This window comes from Sceloporus occidentalis, unplaced genomic scaffold (assembly GCF_023333645.1).
Source record: "Sceloporus occidentalis isolate IW3139 unplaced genomic scaffold, rSceOcc1.0.p SCAF_155, whole genome shotgun sequence".
Lineage (NCBI taxonomy): Eukaryota > Metazoa > Chordata > Lepidosauria > Squamata > Phrynosomatidae > Sceloporus > Sceloporus occidentalis.
Window position 1 is genome coordinate 594,150 of NW_028317135.1, and position 23,928 is coordinate 618,077.

At 47.9% G+C, this 23,928-nt stretch overlaps 1 protein-coding gene across 1 annotated transcript; it reads right to left on the reverse strand.

The window, feature by feature from the left end:
* Positions 1–1,907: 1,907 nt before the first annotated feature.
* Positions 1,908–5,506, reverse strand: LOC149280457 (SH2 domain-containing adapter protein E-like). Its single transcript, XM_089500545.1, has 6 exons — positions 5,084–5,506; positions 4,700–4,826; positions 3,093–3,389; positions 2,783–2,927; positions 2,389–2,508; positions 1,908–2,094 (listed from the first exon to the last, which is right to left on the reverse strand). Exons 1-6 carry the CDS (start codon positions 5,504–5,506, stop codon positions 1,908–1,910), a joined length of 1,299 nt encoding a protein of 432 aa, XP_089356671.1.
* Positions 5,507–23,928: the final 18,422 nt, after the last annotated feature.

Genomic DNA, 23,928 nt, shown 5'->3' on the forward strand with positions numbered 1-23,928 from the left:
GGTAAGATCTCCCTTAGAGTATTGTGATCCGTTCCATAGAGCAGAGAGTTAGTGATCTCAGATTCTGTTACCAAGAACACTTTATAATCAGATCAAACAGAGCCACCTGGAGTCCGTGTCCCACACCGGGAACATGTGTGAATAATATGTATGGAAAGGCGGTACCTTTTGCTGGTGATATACTCATATCGGAAAACCGCGCGGCCTCCGATATCTTCTGTTCTTTACTGAGAGCAGTGGCCGGTGCAGAAAGGGTCCCATTGGCTGGAAGCGGCCCCACGGTCGCCCACGCAGGCTCCCTACGGGGTTAAAGGAATTCCCGATGGTTCCCCTTTCACCAAACACAATAACGCGTTATCATTTAAACCCCGTATTTAGTTCACGATGCCCTCGGCAGCGGGGGGAATTCCGGAGTCCGCCGGGTTCCTTTTGAATAAAGCCGTGTATTCGGCTCCGTCCCCCCCCGCTTCCCCTCACACCCCGCCTGCGCAAGCAGAAGTCACGAAGAGGAACTGATCTTCTAAATATATTTATAGCGACAGAAAAAAAACATGTTCCAGAATCTCCATATGACCCGAAAACGTATACCGATAAAAGGAGAAGTGAAAATGGCACCGGGGCAAATCCACACAGGCTGCGGGGCAGATCAGCTGGACCCCCATTAATTGCCACCCACATAGGGACCAGGGTCCAAGATATACCCGGGAGCACAATTTACACCCGCTAAGGCAATAATCACCCCTCTGCACAGTGTAAGCCTGAGGCTCTCCTGCTTTAACACAGGTTAGTGTCAAATGTATAGCAATCTGTATTTCTGAAGGTTTTAAAGTTGGTGTATGTTAAACCTTTGCAAGTGTCTGCGCCATGTATCCACTACTCATAAAATCAGTAACGTTACCATCTGAGGTCCTGTTTCTTGTGGAAGGAAGGGTGGTATAACTGTTTTGTGTGAAATGTGAGATTTTCGGGGGTACGGTCCAAGCTGCGGAGTAAAAGCACGAGGTGGTCTGTCCAGATTTACAAACCCTTTATTGGCGTGTATACATTTATAATACAAGCGAATATAGACGGGTTTTAAGACACTGCACCAGCACCACGCTGCCCCCTGCTGGCTGTAGTGCTGAAAAGTGGTATCGGTGGGGGGGGGGGTATTTATTCAAGCAAGTATACAATAGTTTTTTCTTTGCATTATTCAAATTATGTCATCGATAGGTCAGTCCCTACTCATACTTATGATGTCATCCACATCAATGAGTTCTGTCTTATAATGTCTATGCAGAATGTATTCAGTCTCACCAGGGATGTCACCACTATACAGAACCATGTAACGGTCGCTGATACTGTGTCATACTGATGATGTCATCCACCAGTATGGCGGTCAATGCATCCCATCTGGTAACGATGACGATGTCCGCCCCAGTAGTGTCTATACAGAATGGATTCAGTCTCATGGCTTCCCCGGGTTTCGCGTCATTCGCTTAACTTAACCCACCGAGCCGTTTAACCTGACCCCGTTTCAACCACAACAGGCTCTGGCGGTCTCATTCCTTTCTCCATGCTTCTTCGCCGTTCAGCCCGGCAGCCATTTTTTTTTCTCTTACCAAATATGGTAGCGTCGCTTGGGGTGGCCATATTGTGCTAATGACACGGAAACATTCTATTGGTCGGCTGAAGGGTGGCGTGGATAGTCACCGGCCTTCTAAGTAAAAAAAAACAAACACAAAAAAAATGGAATTTACGTCTGAAAAGCACGACAATAAAAGGGCATCCGGGAGGTCGCGAGGCAATAAGACAAACTATTATATGCTGCTTGGCAAACCCGTACTGGGCAAGCCGGAGCCAGAGGGAGGCGGACTCCGTGTTGGCGACGGGACCATTAGATCCGAGTCGTCCTGGCCCCGAGCGACTCAGTGCAGCCTGCTGTGCACCGGGTACAGGAGACTCATGTGTTCGGCGTCTTTGAAGGGAAGCTGTTGGCTGGAGTAGTGGTGAACGAGCTCCGGGATGCTGCCGAACACGCCGCCCGTCTGATTCAGCGTGAACTTGTTGTCCTTGGTTTGGGCGACGATGATGTGAACGCAGCCCTGGCTGGTCCTGGAGCACAGAGAGGCCGTTATAAGACGCGTGACGTGACGCCACATCTACCCTACCGTCTAGTCACCGATCAAGCATAAACATTTCATATCTTACATTCATGCGCATATAACACGTGTGTGCGTACAGCAAAGCTGTCTCCGGCCAATAGGAAACTAAATCTCTGCCCTGCTTGTCTAATTTGGACACAGAGACACCGGATCCCTCTAGTCATGCAGCACGGTGATCCGTCCCCCGCCCGCTGTGGGGTATTTGGTGTTAGCGAGACGGACGGCATGCCCCCGTTTCACTCACTTGAGGGCGATGGAGTACTTGCTGTTCCCGGACTCGCTGTTGCGCAGCAAGTAACTGGCTTCTCGACAGGACTGCAGCCGGCTCTCTGCCTCGGCGCGCGTCACCGATCCGTGGTACCAGCTGCGGCCAAGAGAGGGAGCTAAAGTCACACAAACGGTGGCACAAAAACCCACGGAGAAACAGGTACCGGCGTGACCAGAAAGACCCGCAACTGCCCCAAGCTTCACACGGAAGACACGCAACTGCCCCAAGCTTCACACGGAAGACACGCAACTGCCCCAAGCTTCACACGGAGGGCACGCAACTGCCCCAAGCTTCACACGGAGGACACAGAATCTACCCCACGTTTCACACCCTCCCTCCCTCCTTAGCCAGTGAGATTTTGCCCACAGACCTCTGCTTCTCCAGCGGCAGCGCGGGGTCCACCTTGTCACATTGCTCCTGCTGCTTCAGAACCTTTGGCGTCCAGCTCTTCTGTCGCTGGTGGATTCGGACCACGTCCTCCTTACTGGACGACCTCTCGCTGCTCTCAAACTGAACTGTCGGCCAACGGAAGACATCAGAAAAAAACATTGTCTCCACACAACGAACCCTTGCCTGAGCTCTCCGCCCCATCTCCGTTCACCTTTTTCCTCCCCGACAGTTTTTACACTCTCCCCAACCAGCTCTTGCGATTCTCGTCTCGCTCCTCCTGGACCTCTCACCTGACAGCGCCCTGACGATGTGTTCCTTCTTCCATTCCCAGGGCTGCTCGTACTCCCCGGCCGGCCTCTCGTCGTTCTCGGGACGCGCTCCTTCCACCGCCCTCTGTTTCTTCTCCTGCTCTTCCCCCTCTCCTGCCTCCGGGGGCTCGTACGGCGTGTCGTACAGCTGCGGAGGCTTCGCCTGAGTTTCTTGGGACCCTGACTTTTTGGGGTCGGCCTTGACCTCGCCTAAGGAGCTCAACTCGAGTAGGTGAAGGTCTGCGGTCAGCTGATCCTTGGACCCTCGGCGGCGAATCTCTGCGGATAACACGAAAAAAGGAGATAAGTTGAGCAAATCAGACCGCGTATCAATTAATGTACTGGGTGTACTGGGTGTACTGGGTGTACTGGGTGGGACAGGAGCTGCTGACACCCTATATAATAAGAAAGGACTTGGAGATTTGGCCGGGAAGCCGTAGGGCTGGAACCCAAGACGTTGCTGATTGCGGGGATTTAAATCCCTTTAATACTTCCAGGAATCCCCCCCCCCCCGCAGACCCCCCCCCCCATCTCATGCCACTAGTGGAGCCAGGACACCTGGCTACCCCATTCTCCTGGCGCCATGGCAACAAGGCCTATCCGGTAAGCCCCCCACTGCATCCTTCCTGCCGATCCAACGAGCCGTCCACGAAAAGGAAGCCGGCCCGAGAGTCAGGATGCAGACAGAGGAAGTCACACCCAGGCACAGAAACGGGTCCAAAAACAGAGAAACGGGTCCAAAAACAGAGAAAAGGGCCCGCAAACATGTAATTCCCAATAATAACGCGCAACGTCCAAAGTATATATAACTCAAAGCCAATACCTCCCATTTACATATCAATAAGAGACTCGTGAGACCTCTGCCGGACATTTATACAGTCCCCAGGCTGGGCTCGTGGAAAGGTGGTACCGACCCCCTATACCTGGTGGCCAGACAGGGTGCGGACCACTCTGGGCTTTTAGTATAGAGATCTGCCCTGTTGGCTGTAGAGAAAAAAAGGGCACATTTGGTAAAAGTGATCCTTTTATTGGCTGACTGAATAGATTGCAAGCTTTTAAGACTATGCAGGTCCCTTCTGCAGGCATATTACAAATACAATACATGGAGAAGAGACCTACGTGGTCTCTAAAGCTTACAATCTATTACACTTTAGTTTGCCGTTAAAGGTATCATCTTTCCCAAAATGCATGAGAAGTCACAGAGCTGCCCTCCGGGGGGCAATGTGCAGGAAACCGGGAGGCAGTGTTTCCTGCTGGGGGGTAAAGATAAGGCACAGGGGGGTATATAGCAGCAGCAAATTAAAGGGTCATGAACTCTGACCCCAGGGGACAGGATTTCACCTTAACCTTTTAAGTACTAAAATCACTGGGCATATGGCACTATGCATGGGACGCCACAGCTACCAAGGGGTTAATATCGTGATGAGAGCGATAAGTTCAGGCAGCTAGGGAAATGCGTTTACCTAAAGAGTAGGCTATCCATGGCACAGGCTTCCAGCAGAGGTAGTAGCGGCAGAAGCCTCAGTGGGTCAGAGAAAGGGCATCCAAGCCTGCTGTACACGCGCCGGTACACGTGTGCTGACACTCACCCGTTATAATCTGCTGGGCATCGTACGGTTCCATGTAGCCATCATTCTCGCCAACGCGCTCGGCGTCACGCTGTCCCTTGGTGCGCTTGGCATCGAAAGGGTCGGCGTAATCATCCAGGATAATGATCTGCACGGAGTTCAGACAGACAATGGAGGACGACTTACCCCACAACAGCCCCACCACGGGGCATCACTTATACTGTAATATATATATATATATATATATATATATATATATATATATATATGAAAAGGGCTGGGGCTAATGGCACCCACAGAGTTACCCCCTGGAGACATGTGCGAGTTAAGCCCCCACCATAGCCGGGACCCCTCTTATAAGGTGAGTGAATTTACCCCTATCGCCCCCCCCCAGGGTTTACTCACGGTCTCCTCCTTGGGGCTCCGCTCCTGGTCCTGACCGTGTCCCACCTGCTGCTCTTCCGCCCCTTGGAAGTTGCGCCCATTCTTCTCCAGTAGGCTCGGGTCCACTCTGATAAGGCGGTTTATGTACACGCTGTGGCCCTTAGGGGCCCGGAGCCCACCAGTTTCATCCTTGGAGTTTTTCCGACTCTTACCAGGCAGGAGGCTTTGCAGACTCTCCCGGGATAACCGGCTGTCCTTGAGGCCCTTGGCGTGGCCGTCGGAGGAGGAATTCTTCCGGTTCTTCGTCGTGGGGCCCGCTGGGTCGCACGAGTTTTTGCGAGAGGCTCCCACTTTGGGCAGGGTTTTGGTCCCCGGGAGCCCAGGCTTGGCTCTGTCCGAAACATTTTTCAGAGTCAGCGGCAGGTCTTTGAACCATTTAGCCATGACCGAGGGTGGGGGGCGCCAGCAAGAATTAAGGGGTTTTTAAAGGCCAAGGGCCACGGGGGCCCCAAGTCCTCGGCCAACACTATCCAGGGGTCCCCAGTATCCAATGACTGATAGCCGCCTTTCTGGTCCCCACCGCTGCCAGGGTCTCTAGATTTATTTTGGAGAAGGGGTCAGGTCCTTTCTTGGTGCGCGGCCGTCCCAGCCTGGCCCCGCGCTGTATATCTGAAAACAGGTTGTTTCTATTGCGGAATATTTTGCTTGTCGCTTGCGTCCTGCCCTGACCGCTCACCCGCTTTAGGGTCACCGCTGCCACCTGCGCAAGCTGAGGGGTGTCCGACCCGTAAATCTAATCCGATGGCTGCTCGCCCGGAAGGTACGGTTTTCCTAAAGCCAGAGACCCCGGGACATCCAGCAGTCTCCGGGTCGGCGCGGTCTCTGCTCCGCACGGCGCTCCGGGGTGTCTCAATGAGACGTGTAGGGGCCGGGAGACGAGGCAGCGCGCAGGGACTGGATATCTGCGGGGTTTTCCAGGAGTATCCAGCAGTATCCGGCACAACGTCACGGCAGCTCTGCAAAACAAACAGACCGGTTCCCAGTAATAAGAGGAGGTCCGGCGGACAACGCGTCTCCCCCTCAGGAAGGAAGTCTGCGCTGATTGTACAATGAAAGGCAATCACAACCCCCCCCCGTTTAACATACAATAGAACGCGGCTCCCGTCTGAACCCGATACACAGGGAGCCTTAACCGCGCACGCTCAAAGGACGCGGGACCCTTAACCGCGCACGCTCAAAGGACGCGGGACCCTTAACCGCGCACGCTCAAAGGACGCGGGACCCTTAACCGCGCACGCTCAAACCAAAGGACGCGGGACCCTTAACCGCGCTCAAACCAAAGGACGCGAGACCATTAACCGCGCGCTCAAACCAAAGGACGCGGGACCCTTAACCGCGCGCTCAAACCAAAGGACGCGGGACCCTTAACCGCGCGCTCAAACCAAAGGACGCGGGACCCTTAACCGCGCACGCTCAAAGGATGCGGGACCCTTAACCGCGCGCTCAAACCAAAGGACGCGGGACCCTTAACCGCGCGCAAACCAAAGGACGCGGGACCCTTAACCGCGCGCTCAAACCAAAGGACGCGGGACCCTTAACCGCGCGCTCAAACCAAAGGACGCGGGACCCCTAACCGCGCGCTCAAACCAAAGGACGCGGGACCCCTAACCGCGCGCTCAAACCAAAGGACGCGGGACCCTTAACCGCGCGCTCAAACCAAAGGACACGGGACCCCTAACCGCGCGCTCAAACCAAAGGACGCGGGACCCCTAACCGCGCGCTCAAACCAAAGGACGCGGGACCCTTAACCGCGCGCTCAAACCAAAGGACACGGGACCCCTAACCGCGCGCTCAAACCAAAGGACGCGGGACCCCTAACCGCGCGCTCAAACCAAAGGATGCGGGACTCTTAACCGCGCGCTCAAACCAAAGGACGCGGGACCCTTAACCGCGCGCTCAAACCAAAGGACGCGGGACCCTCATATGATGTAAATGTTTTAACACACTCCAAAAGTAACCAGTGGGGAGCTGCTGCTGTGTCACTGGTCAGTGAGTGCACTCTTATACCCTTTTGTGTCACTCACACTCCCCTGAGGCTAGACTATAAGACAATGTCACCCCCACTGCCTGATCCTCTCCCAGACCGAAGGGCACTCACAGTATCACTCTCAGCCAGCTCCTGGGGCAGATCTCTCCACTTCAGCCTCACTCTACATGGCAGGATCGTCTATAAAGTAGTATCTGCCCCCATTGCCAGCACCAGTAAGTCATCTGATGTGGCAACTCCTCCAGCCTTAAGAACTTGCCAGCCACTAGTTAATGATGCCCCCTATGCCACTCACCAGACTACTCCTAGTGTCCAGTTGTGCCCAGTGCCTGTCCGGTCCCTCTGCTCCTACAGGACACAGAAGTCTCCCCGTCCAGCGTTCCGCAGCTCCGGGCTGCAGTGCAAACACGCGGCTCCCTCACCGGGTCACGTGTGCCGGGAGGGCGCCGCCATGTTGCGAATGGCACTCCGGCCACTGACGGCTGCGCTGTTCTCCCGGCTGACGTCGCGCAGGTTGGGCGGGAAGAGACAGGTGCGCGGTGACCAGCGACTGGCTGCTGCCTCACCCTCATGTGAGCCAATTTACCCCAAAGTACTATTTATTACCTCATGAGGGAACAGGGCAGCGGGCAGCCAATTTTACTGGGGCTCCTGTGACAAACTCATGAAATATTGGTAAAATTAAAGCATTTCTAGGGAAATATCTAATTTATTGGGACCCTCACTAAACTATGAGGGGAATGCATTATCCCCCAATATTAATATGGCGCTATTTCCATTTTATATTATCTGTATATTAATATTATATTGTGTAACGCGGGGGAGACGCAGACTCTGCCTTTATGCCCTGTCACTGGGTATTTGTGTAACTGGTGGGACATTTATTAGAACAATGGGGTTTATTTACCCCGTTTAATTTATAAAGCCGTTTCCTGCTGTTTCTATACACATTATCAGGGTTTTTAGGGCTGTAGAACCCTGCGATCCCCTCATACCCAGCAAACATTCTGACCTCCTAGAAAAGAGGGGCATCAGGGGAGGATAGAGAGGGATGAGGGACTGATTTATATCGAACTGAGACACTTGGGAGCTATGCCTCACCAATAATTCCTTGAAGTTCACTTATAATTGGAAGTAATTGCATTATTGCTGTTTTTGCCCAGATTGTACAATATCCAAGAAATTCTGCAGCTTGGTGTCTCCGTGAATGGGTTAAGTCAGCAACTCCCATGATCCTCGGCCAGCATCCTCACAGAGTCTGTCTATGGCCCGCTAATAGCTTTATAGTATCTTTGGGCATTATAGCACAACGGCCAATGCTGGCCCCGGGGTTAACCCCGGCCGGCAATACTTTCATTCCGTATAAATCTGTGTAGATTTGTTCCTTCCTGCGCCCTGTATTTGGATTTGCAGGGCGGATCCCGATCCAATTTACGCACTCATTATACGCCTTTAAAGTACTGATTTTCCCATCTCTGTCCTCGGAAAGCCCTTAGGTATTTTTTCCACAGTCTTTATTGCTTATTTATTTCATAAAAGTAAGATTGTACTAATCCAGATCGATACAGGCTGCGGGAACGTCGCTAATTTAAGAATCATGAAAAATTGGTGATTTTTTGCCCCAATCACCGATTTTCCAAACATTTTTTCATAATCGTTTTTTCTGGAGACAAAAAAATAACAACTGAGGAATCGTGATTTTGATGCTTTTTTTCTTCTAAAATTTCAGAGCGGGCAGCGGGACCGGACGTTGCTAAAGCGGAAAACGAAATCGCAAGATGACCGAGAATACGAACAGAGGTAAAGACGTTGCCGGAAAGAAAGTTGTAGTATAGAGAGGTGGGAGAATTTGTCCAGCCTGTGGGAAGGTAGTGGATAAGTGGAACCGCCTCCCAGCAGAAGGGGTAGAGGGTAATACAGTGAGGGTATTAAACATGCGTGGGATAGGCATACGGCTCCTGAATCTAAGACGAGAGCAACGACTTTTCGCAGATTCTTAATAGGAGGCTAATTAACGACTTTCATACTAATAATTAATACTTCCGCTGAGTGTCAGAGACGTTAGTGAGGACGTGATACGTGTGATATATATATATATATATATATATATATATATATATATATATATATACGCAGACATCGGATGCCCTGTTACCCCTTCTATGTATAAAAAGTATGAATACAATCTAATTGTTTGGTACGTTATTCTGCAGTTACGGCGAGGTATAAAAAGACGCTGTATGTTGGGAATCTGGAAAGCAGTGTCACGGAGGTAATCATGTATGTAAAATGCCGTACTGGGGATGGCGGGCGTTCCAGGCGATGAATAAAAAGATTATTGAGGCGCCGCGTACTTGCGCCCCCGTGTCGGGTGATAACGGCTCTGCCCCCAAAATAAATGTAGACGTTAAATGCGCATTTTGGGCTTTAATATTCCGTTACAGTAAAGTGACTGAGCATTCTGTCAGGAATAACAATGTTATTTAGTAACGTAATAATAATAATAATACGTCAGAGTCTTTTGTTCCTGTATTCATTTAAATGGCCTGTACCTAGAACCTGGTTGAGTGTCCGGCGCCGATCCCTCTAACCTGAGGCTAAGCAGGGATATCTGAGAGCCCTGGCTGTGGTGGATAGGCATGTTTCAGGGTCCTTACAGTAAGGATAGCCATGTATTTGGGGTATTTTATGCTTTAGATGATTGATGAATTTGCTAGGGGAAGGAAGTTAGGAATGTGAGGGATTTAGCCTGGAAAATAACTTTATGTGGTATAAAAGCCGCAGGGTGTGGCGTTTGTGGCCTTTTTGGATTGTATGGAGATTTTTCACCTGTGTAATATTTTTTTTTTCTTCTTTAGGAAGAAATCATCTCTGTTTTCAAAGAATTTAATCCTGAATATGTCAAGAAGCATCAGCGTGACCTCAGATGGTAGCGTGTCTTTTCCAGCCTTACGTGTAGCGCTCGCTGCACGTATATCTCTTCTCCCTGTATATATCTGTATGGATTTATTCCTTCCCGCTCCCTTACCGTAGAGGTTTTTGTTCCTTTGCTCATGGGATTGAGATATGTGAGATGTGTATACGTCACGTCGTGACACTTCGGGGGTTATCTGTAAGGAGAAGTTACTGTGCGAGTGTATGAAAGGTTTTCGGCAGGAACATTCTGCTGGTTGCGTCGGCGACTGCTCTTCTTCTACCACTTTGCACGAGAGTAGCTCTGCACAAAGCACCCGATAATAGAGTAAATTAGCGACATCTAAACTTTATTTTGCGTTTTTGTTTTGCAGAGGCGTGCTGTGTGCTGCCCCCCAGTGGCTGCGCTGCGTAGCTGCAGATGCCAGGCACTGAGGCTCTCCTCCTGTTGTTTGTGTGCATGTAGGGTAGGGCGATGGGTGCCATGTCCCCCACATCCCACTCAGATGTGTTCCTTTTGTTTTGCTTTAGCTTTGCCTTCGTTCAGCTCTCTTCTCCCGAAGATGCGTTGCAAGCGATTGGCAAACTCGATCAGACTGTGTTCAACGGACGCAGGTTAATCCTCAGACCGTATTGTGAGAAAGAAGGTGCCCAAAAAATACCAGATGTTCCCCAAACACAAGGAGCCAGGCAGGTGAGCCGAGAACCCCATTCCCTTAAACCCAACCTTTTTACTTAAGCCATTACTGACCCCTAATGCTCGTTTTTTAGTACCGGTATATCAAAAATCACAAGACGCATTGTACAGTGATTAACACGCCTGCATAACATACATGCCCTCCGGACAGTGGGGGTAGAAAAGTTTAAATTATTACATTCCTGTTCATTTTCTATTTACTTAAAGGACATCGTACCTGCCACAGAGACTGGCGAAACGGTTGGCGATGAAGGTACGGTATGTGGTGAACGTAGAATAATATTTAATCGGTGAAAAGACCCCAAAGATATCCCTGTATTGGGTTAAAGGGAAAGATCGTAACCCTTATGCCGGATGTAAGAACATGAATGCATTTTAGTAATGTGTCTTGCTCCAATAAGGTCTGCCGCGTTATAAGGTAAGACAAACCGTGACCCGCCAACGCATGCATCTCCCTGGAAGAATTAAAGATATAAAATATGATTATTGGGATGTTACGTCGGCGCAAAAATACTATAAATGTTTTCTCAAAGGTTACACATTTTTCTTCCTCCCCGTTTTAGATTCCATGAGTGAAGGAGCTATTTACATTACAAACCTTCCGCTCAATGTAACCGAGGTATTAGCTTTGCGTACGTCTAAAACCAAAGAAAGTGTATTTAAAGTGTTAATGAGACGCGTCACATAAGCGCTTTATTCCTTCATTCCTTTAGGAGGATCTGCAATATCTGCTAGAAGGCTGTGACCCGGGGGACATAAGAATACACCAGAGTGGCAGCAAATGGTACACAACGTAAACCAGTTGACATTTTTGGTCACTTTTGTCCCCCCTGGCACTGTCCCTGCATCACATTTCTCTTTCTGTGTTTAAAGCGCGGCGCTTGTGACGTTGAGAACCTCGTATAACGTCGCCTTCGCCTTCAGCAAGATCAGCGGAAGTTTCTACAGAGGGCGGAAATTGATCTGCAGAGTCCACACCGTTCTAAAGAATCCCCAGAAGCCTCTAACGTCTGCAGCGAAGCTCCCGGAGTTCCGGGTAACCAGAATATACAGAGTGTAGAGTATAATCTCTCCACAAACGGCTACGGAATTGTCTTTTATTGAATGTTTCCTTGTTAACAGGCTCCGGAAAGCACAGAGAGTGACGGCAGTAAAGGTAAAAGGGCCATGTCCAGAACGTAGCCTTAATGCGCCTTTGTAGGGGGCACTAGGGTGTAAACCATGGCATTTATTCACTAAACAATCGCTGTAAACTGTCTTCACTATACTCTATGAAGGGCCGGCCTTGTGTAATTCATCATTAACAGGATAGCTGTTTAAATCTCATCACAACTAACGTCAATGAACTGTCTGGATGCCCTCGAGAATACTGCGCTCTAAAATATATACGTTATTTGGACCAAAAGTTAAACGGTGATGCAAGATCTACAAGGACACCCCAAATACCTCCTGGCTATGCTGGAGGGAAGAATTGTTGCATTTTATGGAGATTTAGACCTTTTTGAAAGGAATACTAAACTCACAGGAGGTGGCACTTACAGCTGTAAGTTTTCATAGGTTTTTTTTTCTTGCAGACGCAGCGGACACGCACTTATTTATTGGAAATTTCCCGTGCGGAATGACTGAGGTATTTGTTTAGCTTTGCCATGCGTAAAGTCCTTGTACCTTTCCGTCAAAAAGAACTAATAATATTTAACCCGATTTGTGTGTGTTTTTGTTAGCTGGATCTGTACAATCTTTTTAAAGATTACGAACCTGTGAATATAAGAAGATTCCAGCGTGATATTAAGTGGTAGCGTTTTTTACTTTTCTTACCAAATACGTACTCTTCAGACGTTACGTCTCGGGTCGATCGTTTAAACCATTTCTTTGTGATTTTAAGTTTCGCGTTTGTGACGTTGCGCTCCCCTGAGAAGGGCCAATCCGCCATCGACGCCATCAACGGAATGGTTTACAAAGGACGCCGGTTAATATGTAAAGTCAATACGGGCGCCAAAAAGCCACATGTTCAGGACGAGATCCCGCTGGAGGTAACTCGCTTTCTCCTTTTAAACAGGATCTCGGGTGTTTTTGTCACACTTTAAAGACTTTATGTATTTTCTATACCATATATAATTTTTTTTTCTTGCAGGAGATGGAAAATATTCTTGAGAAAGATAAAAATGGGGTCCGCTGCAACACAGCCGGTAAGAAAGGATTAGTGGAGGCTCTTTTTAAAAATATTTTCTTAAAATTGTTAAATGAATTAAAAATGTTACGTTTGGACTCGCCTGACCTCAAACTGGAGGGGTGACCTTAAGGTGTGAACTGCTCTGCAGATCAATTCCAAACGGATTCATTCTTCGCATCATTATTGTAAAATCCGCTGAAAGTTAACATATCGACATCCTATTTAGGCAGCTGGTAGGTTATTTAAAAGTGAGTTTTTGTAACATAGCCCTGTAATACGCTCTCCTTTTGCCATGGTAACGCTCATGCCCTGTGAGGTTTCTGACCCTGTCCTTTTCTTCTGCAGATTTAATGGACAAAGGTGTTTGCCAGGCAAACCTTCCAGACCTTGTAGCCGAGGTAATTACATTTTTTTTAGACAATCGTATCTCGATAAATCATAACTAAGTACTTCCCGGGGGCTGCTGTGAAATATTTTTCTAATAAGCCCCAATTAAAGAGATGGTACGATTAGCCTGTCCTTGGGTAAAGTGATTATAAACGGTGGAATCAAACATCATTGGTTTCTTGGAGAATGTGAAATGGTAACATGTGATGCATCTGTATAATTCCTGCATGACATCACTAATTAATATCTATATGTAAATATTTATTTAAAAAATATATAGTCAAGAAACTTTGTATCTCGTTACAGGATAAGCAAGCTACAGAACACACACAGAGTCCTGACAGCGATGGTATGAGATATAAATCTCCTTTCGTGGTATATTGCGATGTGTCGTCCTTGTAAAAAGAATAATGATGTTTTAAAGCTGGTATTCAGAGATCAGATGTGTCTATCCAGTCAGAGAATCCTCTCCTGTGCCTGCGTTAATAACGCACACAGGATACAGACTATCGCTGGAAATCGAGTGCTTTCTCATACTGGAGGGTCTGCTCTCGATATATCTTAGTATAATATAGGAGCAGCATTTTAAGCATGTAAATCTGCTGCCAAGTTTTCCAGAAGTATATTTCCCGAGAGATCTGTTACGTTCCTCCTGTTAATGCACAACGTGATTCTAGATTAGCGGGGTTCTGGATTACTAGAAGCAGTTTATGCGTATATAATTGTCTGTTAGTCTCCAGTAACTGATTATTTATATAGTGGCTGTACTGGGATTGTGGTTTTGTTACAGGCTGTACAAGTGGCAAACGCATTTTGATTGGAAATACCCCATGTGGATCGTCTAAGGTAACCCTTGTTATTTTTATTTTAATTATAGCGATCCTGTAGTCGCACCTTTTTATTGTCCGGCGCATTTGTATGTCTTTTTGTTTTTTTGTCAGGTGGATTTACACAATCCTGTTAAAGACCATGAGCCTGAGCATGTAATAAAGTTCCAGCATTACAGAAAATAGTAAGATATTCTTCGAAATATACGACTACCTCTATGCTTCAATCCCACGGATGTGACTTTAAAGAGCTTTTCTTTGCTTTTAAGCTTTACGCACGTCGCGTTGCGATCTGCCGAGGACACCCGGTCAGCCGTAAGTGAGATCAATGGATGTGTTTTTATAAAGAACATTGGTTGATTTGACAAATGGGTCGTTGCTGGTAAGCAGATTTTCTTATGTTAAGCAGCAAACGTGTGTGACTGACACATGTTAAGCGACCGACAAACTGGTTCAAAATTGCAAGGCAGAGCCCTGCGTGAGAAACGGCTGAACATTAGACGTCTATCGGTCCGAAAAAACGCACTGGAATGAGTTTTTGTTTCGTTAGCGACATGTTTAATTCTATAAATCCTTGGAGAGAATGTGCTCGATATTCCCTGTAGCTTTCCTGTATCGCTTTGTCTTGTCTTGTAGGACCTTGAAAATATTGACACAGAAGTTCTTACACAAGGTGAGCGCACGGATGTAATTATAAGAGAAGCTGCGTCAGGCCTGACTCGCTCTTTATGTCCCATTATAAAGTTATTATAAAGTTTTATTTTCTTCTCCCACAGCTTCAGCCGAGAAAGCCGTTTATGTGGCTAACTTGCCGGATACAGTAACTGAGGTAACTCGTTCCCTGAGGTGAATCCCGGGTAGACCTGGCCTCATCAGTAGAGAGCGACATTCGCTGTGGGGTTCTTAATGCCAAGGGAAAGTTACTGGGACTCCGGGATTTTAACGATAATTATCTATGAGCTCTCTTAACACTGGTGTTTGTTTTATTTCTTGCCAGGAAGAAGCCGTGCAGCAGCTCAATGGTACAATGTTCAGGGGACAGCGGCTGAGCGTGCGCTCCGTGAGCTCCGACGACCGCAGCGAGCAGCCGGACTCGCAGATGCCGGTAAACACTTGTGTCGCCGCTTCCAGTGCTTCGCCGTCTATTGTAACCCGGCGCTTTCTGGTACCGAACGCACCATGTTGGATCACTGTTTAAACCAATCTCTTTACAGGAGCTTGAGTACATATCTCCTCCCGGTTTCAAAGAAGTCTTTAAAAGTGAGTACGGGTTTTTAGTGTGTGTTTTTTAATTTATTTTTAATTTAACCATTTGTTTAGTTACTAATTTACACAGTGTATCCAGCCGCCAGCGTAGGCATCCATAAGATCAAAGGGTGTTTAGGCTAAAGTGAAAATACCTGCCCTTGTGTTGAGTATTGGTTTCAATCAGCCGGACCGGCGTGATTTAACGTGATAATGGCAATTTTCCATTATTTAGATTTATCTTTTCCTCCTACAGCTTATTTTGGCAAATGTCTGAGCCCCCTGGTGCCTTTCTTTAAGGAGGCCATCTATATCATGCCTATGGAGATGAGGTACTGGGGGGGGGGGGGGGTATTTTAATGGTGAAATGAAGTGAGGAGATACAAATTGTGTACTGAGTTTCCCCAAAAGCATACTTAAGCATCTCGTTTGTATCGTCTCCTCCAATAAACCATTATTACCGTTACTATATATTCTTTTTCTATATTCTTACGTAAAACGCATTTTCTAGGAATATTAAAGATAGCGAATGCGGTATTTACGGCAGTGTTTACGTTGCCCTTCCTACTGGAAAAAAGTCTTTACCCCGACTGTAAAAATGGAGTCGACTTTTTAACTGCGGCTTCTAGGATCTGCTTCCTCTTGATGGGTTTGATGGCCTAGACTGTGAGAATTGAGCGTCCAGCAGAAGATTATAGCCTAAGGGTGACGTTTCATCTAGTCTCTGAAGAGGCTTCTTCTATGGGGACAGGGAAATAAATGTCGCTTCCCAGTGAAACCCTCTGCAGTGAATCCTGACTGTTTGCAGAGGGTTTTTTCGGTGTAGGACGCTCACGTTGTCCCGTTTCACTGGCAGGGGGGGGTTCCTCTGCTGCGTGCTGAGAGATTGCACCAAGGACCTGACCTGGCTCCCAGCCATCATGAACATGAGCGGAGAGGTTTCTCTTCTGGTGACCAACGTCTTCCCGAATTCACCCTACTTCTGGGCAGTTCTCGTGCAAGAGGTGAGGCCGAGATACCGGAACCATGGCTTCCATAACCGCGTGCCGCCTGGTAACATATCCTTCGATTTCTTACAGGACGTTTATGCCAGTATGACCAACTTATTTATTGCCTTATCAAAGGTGGTGGACCATCTGCCTTACCTCTCAAAAAGGGAGGTTCACAGGGGGTTGAGATGCCTAGCACAGTGTATCCTTTTCCACGGAGAAGATATGACCTGGAACAGGTTAGAAAATACGTTTCCTGGTTCTGCCTAAGCTTCCATAAGTTAAAAACAGTGTGTGTGTATATATTTATATTATATACTGTACGTACTGTATATATATGTAGGGTGTGTCTGACCAATGTCTCCGCTCCATTCGCAGGTGCTGGGTGGTTGATGTCGTTGTTAATTATGCTATAGTCTACATGCTGGACTACGGCATCACTGCCACCGTCCCCATTCAGTGCCTGCGTCCGCTGGATAGCGACACTTTCTGGATGACCCCTCCGCTGGCTCAGCCGTTCTTTTCACGGGACGGTAAGGCGATCGTTTTTCTAATTTTTTAATAGTTCCATTTAGAACGGTGATTGTACGGTTTATTTATTTTTCTTGTATTTTATTTTAAAGGCTTCAAATGCATTGACTTTCTGGGGACGTTCATTGACGGAGAAATCAGCGGATCTTGCCTGAATGAGGTAATTATTCTTCACCAAAAATGAAATGGAGTCTAATGAGATACGCGAGAGGGATAACCAAAAACATATTTGTGTGTGTGTGTGTGTGTATATATATATATATATAATATATAAAATATCTTATCGATTATAAGCCTCTATCCCCTTTTCTTTATCCTTCTCCACCCAGCGTCACGTCCTGATGTTCACTAAACATGCCCACAAGGAATAACCGTGGAAGCCCCCATGTCCAGGACACTGGATGAGTTTATTTACATTTTCTTGTTTTTTCTTCATGTTTCTGTTTTCTCGTAAATGACTGTGATTGTGGTATCTGAATTTTGTGCCCCCCCCCCCTGGAATTCAGCGTCCGATTTTTGCCCCCCGTGGACTTTGAAGGTCGGGCCTGTATTCCAGACCAATAGTTTCGCCTTCAGATCTGTGTTACAGATTTGTTAAGTTGTGTTGAGAAATGTTTGTGTTTGTAGTTGTTCATGTTTTTTTCGTATAGGTGTTGCTATTAATGATTAAGCAAACCTTTCAAAAGATATATAGAGCAAACTGGAGGGTGCTGGTTTGCGCAGGAACGTGAATATTGTATGGTTTCCGTTGTTGAAATTAAAGTGTTGATGTGCGGTGTGTCGCAGCCTGTGCCTTTTACCTTCTTACACAGTGTATGGCCAGCACATATCACACATGCCACACAAACACTGTCCCTTCATATTAGCATTGGCAACACAGCTGACAATTACCAAGGAGTGGTGAATACCTGTTCAATGCTGCTTTTATATTCCCACACTGCATTAACTTCTGCTGGGATGCTGTCCCATGCATCCACTCCTCCCCGTAAACATTTCTTACATACGTAACACAGGTTTAGATGTATGTCCAAAGACAAGCCCGCTACTTTCTGGCATCACATTTACTTTATAACGAGAGTCCACAATCTGACCCAAAAATCTTTTCTGGGACGTTCTTCTAGCCGATAATAGCCGGCTATGTGGACGAGGCATCGGAGAGATCTTTGTATCCGTTGTACGAACAATGACTTCTCACGCGAGTTGTACGAGTGACTGGCTAAGGCTCTGCCGACGAGAGAAGCCTCTTAGCCCCGTACTCTGGAGATGCTTGTGCAGGTTCAGCGATCTGTCAGGCGTGAGTCATATCAACAGAAGCCTCGTCTACCACGGAAAGATCTGGAAACCGTCTTAAAGGAGCATTCCCATCATATTTTAATAAGTAATTTTGTGTCTTACACAGCGGCTGCCACGTCAGCATTAGTGTATGCGCAATGGGCTGATGATGGTCCCTTTAATTTAAGTGGGCGTGTCACAGGGCAGGCAGGAAGTGAACTCCAGTATGCTTCCTGCTTTCAGCAAAGACGCGAGGGAGGAGGAGCCTACGACGGCAAAATACGTGAGCGTCCATGCAAAATAAACGCCAACGTGCATTTTAGGGGACTGGAGTGTCCTTAAAGGGGTGCTGGTTCTGTGCAAACTTCTAAAGCCCCCTTGTGTACCGCTGGCGCGATTCCCGGAAGGATCTAGCGCTTCGTGGGAAAGCTGCTCGTGCCGCCCGTGAAGCGTTTCGACATCGATCGGGAGGCGACAGGAGCGTATTGGCCGCGGGAGGTCCTTTCCGTGCTTTTCGCACCGTCTTGTCCCCATGGAGCCAGAGTTCTGGCACGGAACGTATGCGTCTTTACCGATCGAATAACGAGGGCTTCGTGGTCAGGTTGCCGTCACATTGTTACCGTTCACCAAACTTTACCGCCGTTGCAGATCGCGCTCGTTTATGTGAATGCTAACAGGCTGGCCGCCGTCGGCCCTGTGCTCTGTTATCGTTTATCATCTGGTTGAACCGCCGCGCGCCGGACCCGTCGTCTTTGTCTCGTTAGCGAGCGGGGACTCGGCAAACACCAGACCGCGCAGGTGTTTAAATTTGATTTACAGCCGAGGGGCGGCCGAGCGACCGGCAGGACGTTAATCACGGTGATTTTCATCCGGCGAGTGTCAGCCGTGGGTTACGCGCTGATCGGCGGCGAGCGGGACGCTACTAATTACTCTTTGTAATCGAGTGGTTTTAGGCTTAAAGAGTCCGTCGCCGGCCGGGACCCGGCGAGCCTTTGTGGCCAACAAAGAAAAGCGGCGAGTACTTTGCGAATAGATGCCCTAATTGTATTTTCTAGAAAGCGTCTTAACGATTTAACTATGAAAGTCAATGGCTGTGAATGATCCGGAGATGCAGGCACAGTTACCTAGCAACGGCCGACATGGCACCATTGGCCTCTTTTAGGGAGCGGGGGAAGGGTCTCGGAGGACGTCCCTTGGCTGTTTTCGGCCGGATACCTCTTTCTCTTGTGCGTAGAACGGGTCACCTACCTTGGTCTAGTGTGTCGTTAAAGACCCTGCATATCCAACGCTTCTCTCCGCAGACGGCAGATCTGGACCGTATCCCCGTATCCCCTACTAAAGAAGGACCGCGCCGCCTAATCCCGCGACAAAAACACGGATTCAAAACTTGCATTTTACGTCGCGTTGTTTGCTTCATCGCTTTTATGTGTAAAGAAAGCTAGCCCTCCTTCTCCCCTCTCTGGCCAACTCGTTCGTGTTTCAGAAGAGTCACTCAAACGCGTTCACGAGCCCCGCGGACCAGGCGTGGAATATGAGTTTAATTAGCGTTGTTCAGGGTATTATAAACCAAATCGGCCGGGTTTCTGTCACCGTATTGATGACTTTCACACGCGTGATATTTCATAGGCTATAAAGACTCGGACCTTAACCCCGTGCGTTTGTAAATTATAAATATAGATAGATATATATATATATATGGCATTTAACATTCAGAAGTTTGTGTGAAAGGCGCCACGTTGGTTTCTGCCCATCTTATTCTTTGTGACTGGCATGGAAATAAAATATTCTGGATTTTTGCCTTACCTACGCAGTTCTTTGGGGTGAAAATAATTCTTTTCGTGTGTTTTGGTGTCGCGGATGTCTGACCTCCAACACTTTGTGTCAAGGTGACCGGTGTCAGCCTCTGATCCTCCGCTAAGCCGCGTCCGGCCATTAGCAGCTTCCCGAGGACGGCAAACGTTGGAAGGATAGTCTAACGCAATCAGAGCATCTGCCACTCGCAGCTCTTCAGCCGGGGCCCCTAGGGATACCCTGGCCCTCGAAGGAGGCTGCGAAAGGACTGTGTGAAGAGGACAGCTGTGGCTCCGAGGACACATGAGTCTCGGCAATGATAACGAAACCCCAGGCAGGTGCCATTTCTTGCTATAAATTTAGTATTATCCGGCGGGTTATATGCAGAGCTGACAAACGTCACGCCAGGGACACCATGAAGCCGCGGGTTTACGGCAGCTTAGCGCCACTTGGCGACCGCTGGCACGCGGGATAAGGAACATTATCATATGTAATAATAATGATATTTAGAACCATAGCGAGCCCACTGCATCCTACCCCCAGCTGCCGTCACTAAACGAGCTGATACATTTTGGGGCTGGACCTGATGATATTGACCATTGATTTTTTTTTTATGAAAAACTATATCTTTTGGGCTCCTTTTACTCTCGTTCTTAAGAGATGAACTGAATATATATAAAGAATTGTGAGCTCTGCGCCCCGTTTGTCTATCGCTCTGTCTGTATACTGTGTTAAGAATTTCTCCAAGAATTATGTATTTACAAAACTGGAATACAGTAACCCTTTAATGTTCTGTACTGATTCACGGCCTCACATCCCGATGAGCTGTGCAGGGACGTCCGATCCATCGGTTTCTCTGTGATTCTCAGAAGCTGAACGGAAATAAATAATGTTGGATGTTAGACGGGACCGGTGGAGGATTCTGCGAGGCCGACCCGTTATCAGTTTGTTATACTTGACTTTTTGTTACCCGTGGTTTTGGAGCCTATGGGTTTACTCACCGTGCCCTTTTGTCTCCAAAGCCAGACGGTTACCATACGTGCATCCAACAGGACCTGACCGACCAATGACTTCCTTTAAACAGGCTGCGTTCAGAACAATTAAACATTTATACTATATATTTATATTTATATTATATTGTGGATATGCTTAATAGACGAACTCCAGGCTACTGTGTCTGTCCAGCCTGTAGACTCTTTACCTTTGTGTGTCTTTACATATGTCTAGCCCACCATTATAAATGATAGGACCCTATCCTGTGCACCCTAATCTGGCACAGGATGATGTCCAATGGCCACCAGCCTACCCTGTTTTTGGAGGCTGTCCGCCATTGCTTTTCCCTTGTGTACAGTCCAAATCTGAGAGCCTGTGCCGTGTCCAGCGCTCTGACAGCACAAGCAAACACGACTGTTGATGTTAAGATTGTAGATACAATTAATATACCGGGGGGGGGGGGGGAGATTAAATTACATACAACTTGAAAGGACGGCAAATCTCTTCTTGGTGGAAGCTGATACGGCGAGAGCGATTCATGCCAATTATGATAACGCTTTAAAATGATTTACAGAGACGGCGGATCTAAGGAACCTATTTATATTCTCATTATATCTCAGCACCGTCGCTCACATCTTTTAATACCATTAGAGTTCCGAACGGCGGGGCAGATAATGGAATGGGAAGCCAATTTGGACTAGTACAGTCACAATACATGCTCTCTCTCCAGTCTGTCCCTTCATATCCGAGGCATAAAGAATGAGGTTTGGAAGTTGGGGGGGGGGAGATATGCCTTTAGCGATCAAGCCATCCCCCCTAGACCGGGACTGATTAACGAGGGGAAGACCTCCTGGCGCTTGTTACCCAGACATTCCAGTACATGAGTTATAACCGCTGTTTAATGATCAGTGCCCTCGGCACGCATGGCCGCCAACCGTACCCTATTATCTAAGAGGAAGTTCACACCAGACGCGCAATCTGTTACAAGATCCACACGCGGGGAACAGCCGGACCGCCGGATGCCCTCGCGCTAAAAATCCGCTTAATTAAACGCAGAAATTTGATAAAAGCCCGATATGCCTGCTTTGATTTTTATGGATTTTTGTTTTTATGCTGGTGTTGGGCAGCAATAAACCAGTGCAAAAGTAAACAGGTGAGGCATTTTATTAACGTGAAGCGGCACTGCCTTCTATTCGCGGATATGTCGCTGCGGAAAAGGATGTCAAATCACAGAAGGGTCCGGGACCTCAGAGGTCTCTTTGTCAGGAGGAATCCCGTTTCTCCGCCAGTTGGCAATGGCTGGGGTTGATTTACGTAAAAGTGGATCCGATTTTGGAAGCGATAGGACCGGGTGCGGGGTATACTGACTGCATTGTATGGCGTCGTGGAGTTTCAGGAATACCCGCCGTGTTCTGCTGACATTAATGTTTTGTTTGACGGGGAACTGGAGTGCGAATCGCATCCTTTCCACACCGCGTTCTAGCGCCGTAAATTTAAAGGATTATTGGTAAACTCGACCAAGCGGATCCTGATTTATTTTCTTGGGGGGGGGCTTGTCTGCCTCTGAATTATATCCACATCTATCTGCTCCTAAACCACCTGCTTTATACAGGGCTTTGAACATAGGGTGGGTAATATGAGAGCTGATATTCAATTTCCTATTGGGGCAGGGAAAATGCATCTATAAAACATGGGGTTTCAAACCTATTTTTGTGGCTTCAGGTTTTTGCTGAAAAGTAGGAGATTTTGGGGATATGTGGGGAAAATAAAAATCTAAGGTTTGGCTGAACTCAATGGGGAGGGAGGTTGGGGGCAGCTGAGGGGTTTCAAAGATTTTAAAATGAAAAATGCATTTAAAGCCAAATATGGGTTAAGGATGATAATTCAAGTAGAGATAGAAACTAGGGGGGTGGTTTAAGGGGTTAAATGCATTTGTAGGATTATGTATTGATCTGGTATTTGCAACTGGGGCAGATGTGTTGCTGGAAATGTAATATTCACATTAAAGGACCCCCTTTACACTGGGTGTTGATGGTATAATAAATGGAAGGTGGATGGAATGTTTACGGGGGGGTTATTGATTACATGAAAAGTTGATGGAATGTGTACACGGGTTGTCCATAGAATGTATACATGGAATGTTTACACGGGGTGTTGGTAAAATGTATACATGGAATGTTTACACGAGGTGTTGATGGAATGTTTATAAGGAGTCTTAATGGAATGTTTACATGGAATGTTTACACGGGGTGTTGGTAGAATGTATACATGGAATGTTTACACGAGGTGTTGATGGAATGTTTACATGGAATGTTTATAAGGAGTGTTAATGGACTGTTTACATGGAATGTTTACACGGGGTGTTGATGGAATGTTTATGAGGAGTGTTAATGGAATGTTTACATGGAATGTTTATAAGGAGTGTTAATGGAATGTTTACATGGAATGTTTACCTTTGATGTAGACAGAATGTTTCTTTACGGATTGTGCTACGTTTACTTACAGCCGGGCTTTGCCCCCTGGAGGGTGGCTGTTCCTCGCCTGTAATTGCTGTGGGGGCAGTCCTGGGACAGACCCGCCTCTCCCGCTCCTTGCGCCTGCGCACTGACAGCCGGGGGGAGTAGTTCGCAGGGAAGCCTTGCCGTACAGCAGCGCCGAGTATGACACCGAGCAGGGAGAGCAGCACTGCGTATCTCGGCGGCAGCACCGAGTCCCTGCATATCTAGCCGCAAAGCTGCCCCCAGAGAGCATCGCGGAGGGAAACACTCGGCACTCTGCCTGATTACTGGGGAGCCCTGCCTGATTACTGGGGAGCCCTGCCTGATTACTGGGGAGCCCTGCCTGAATACTGGGGAGCCCTGCCTGATTACTGGGGAGCCCTGCCTGAATACTGGGGAGCCCTGCCTGATTACTGGGGAGCCCTGCCTGAATACTGGGGAGCCCTGCCTGATTACTGGGGAGCCCTGCCTGAATACTGGGGAGCCCTGCCTGAATACTGGGGAGC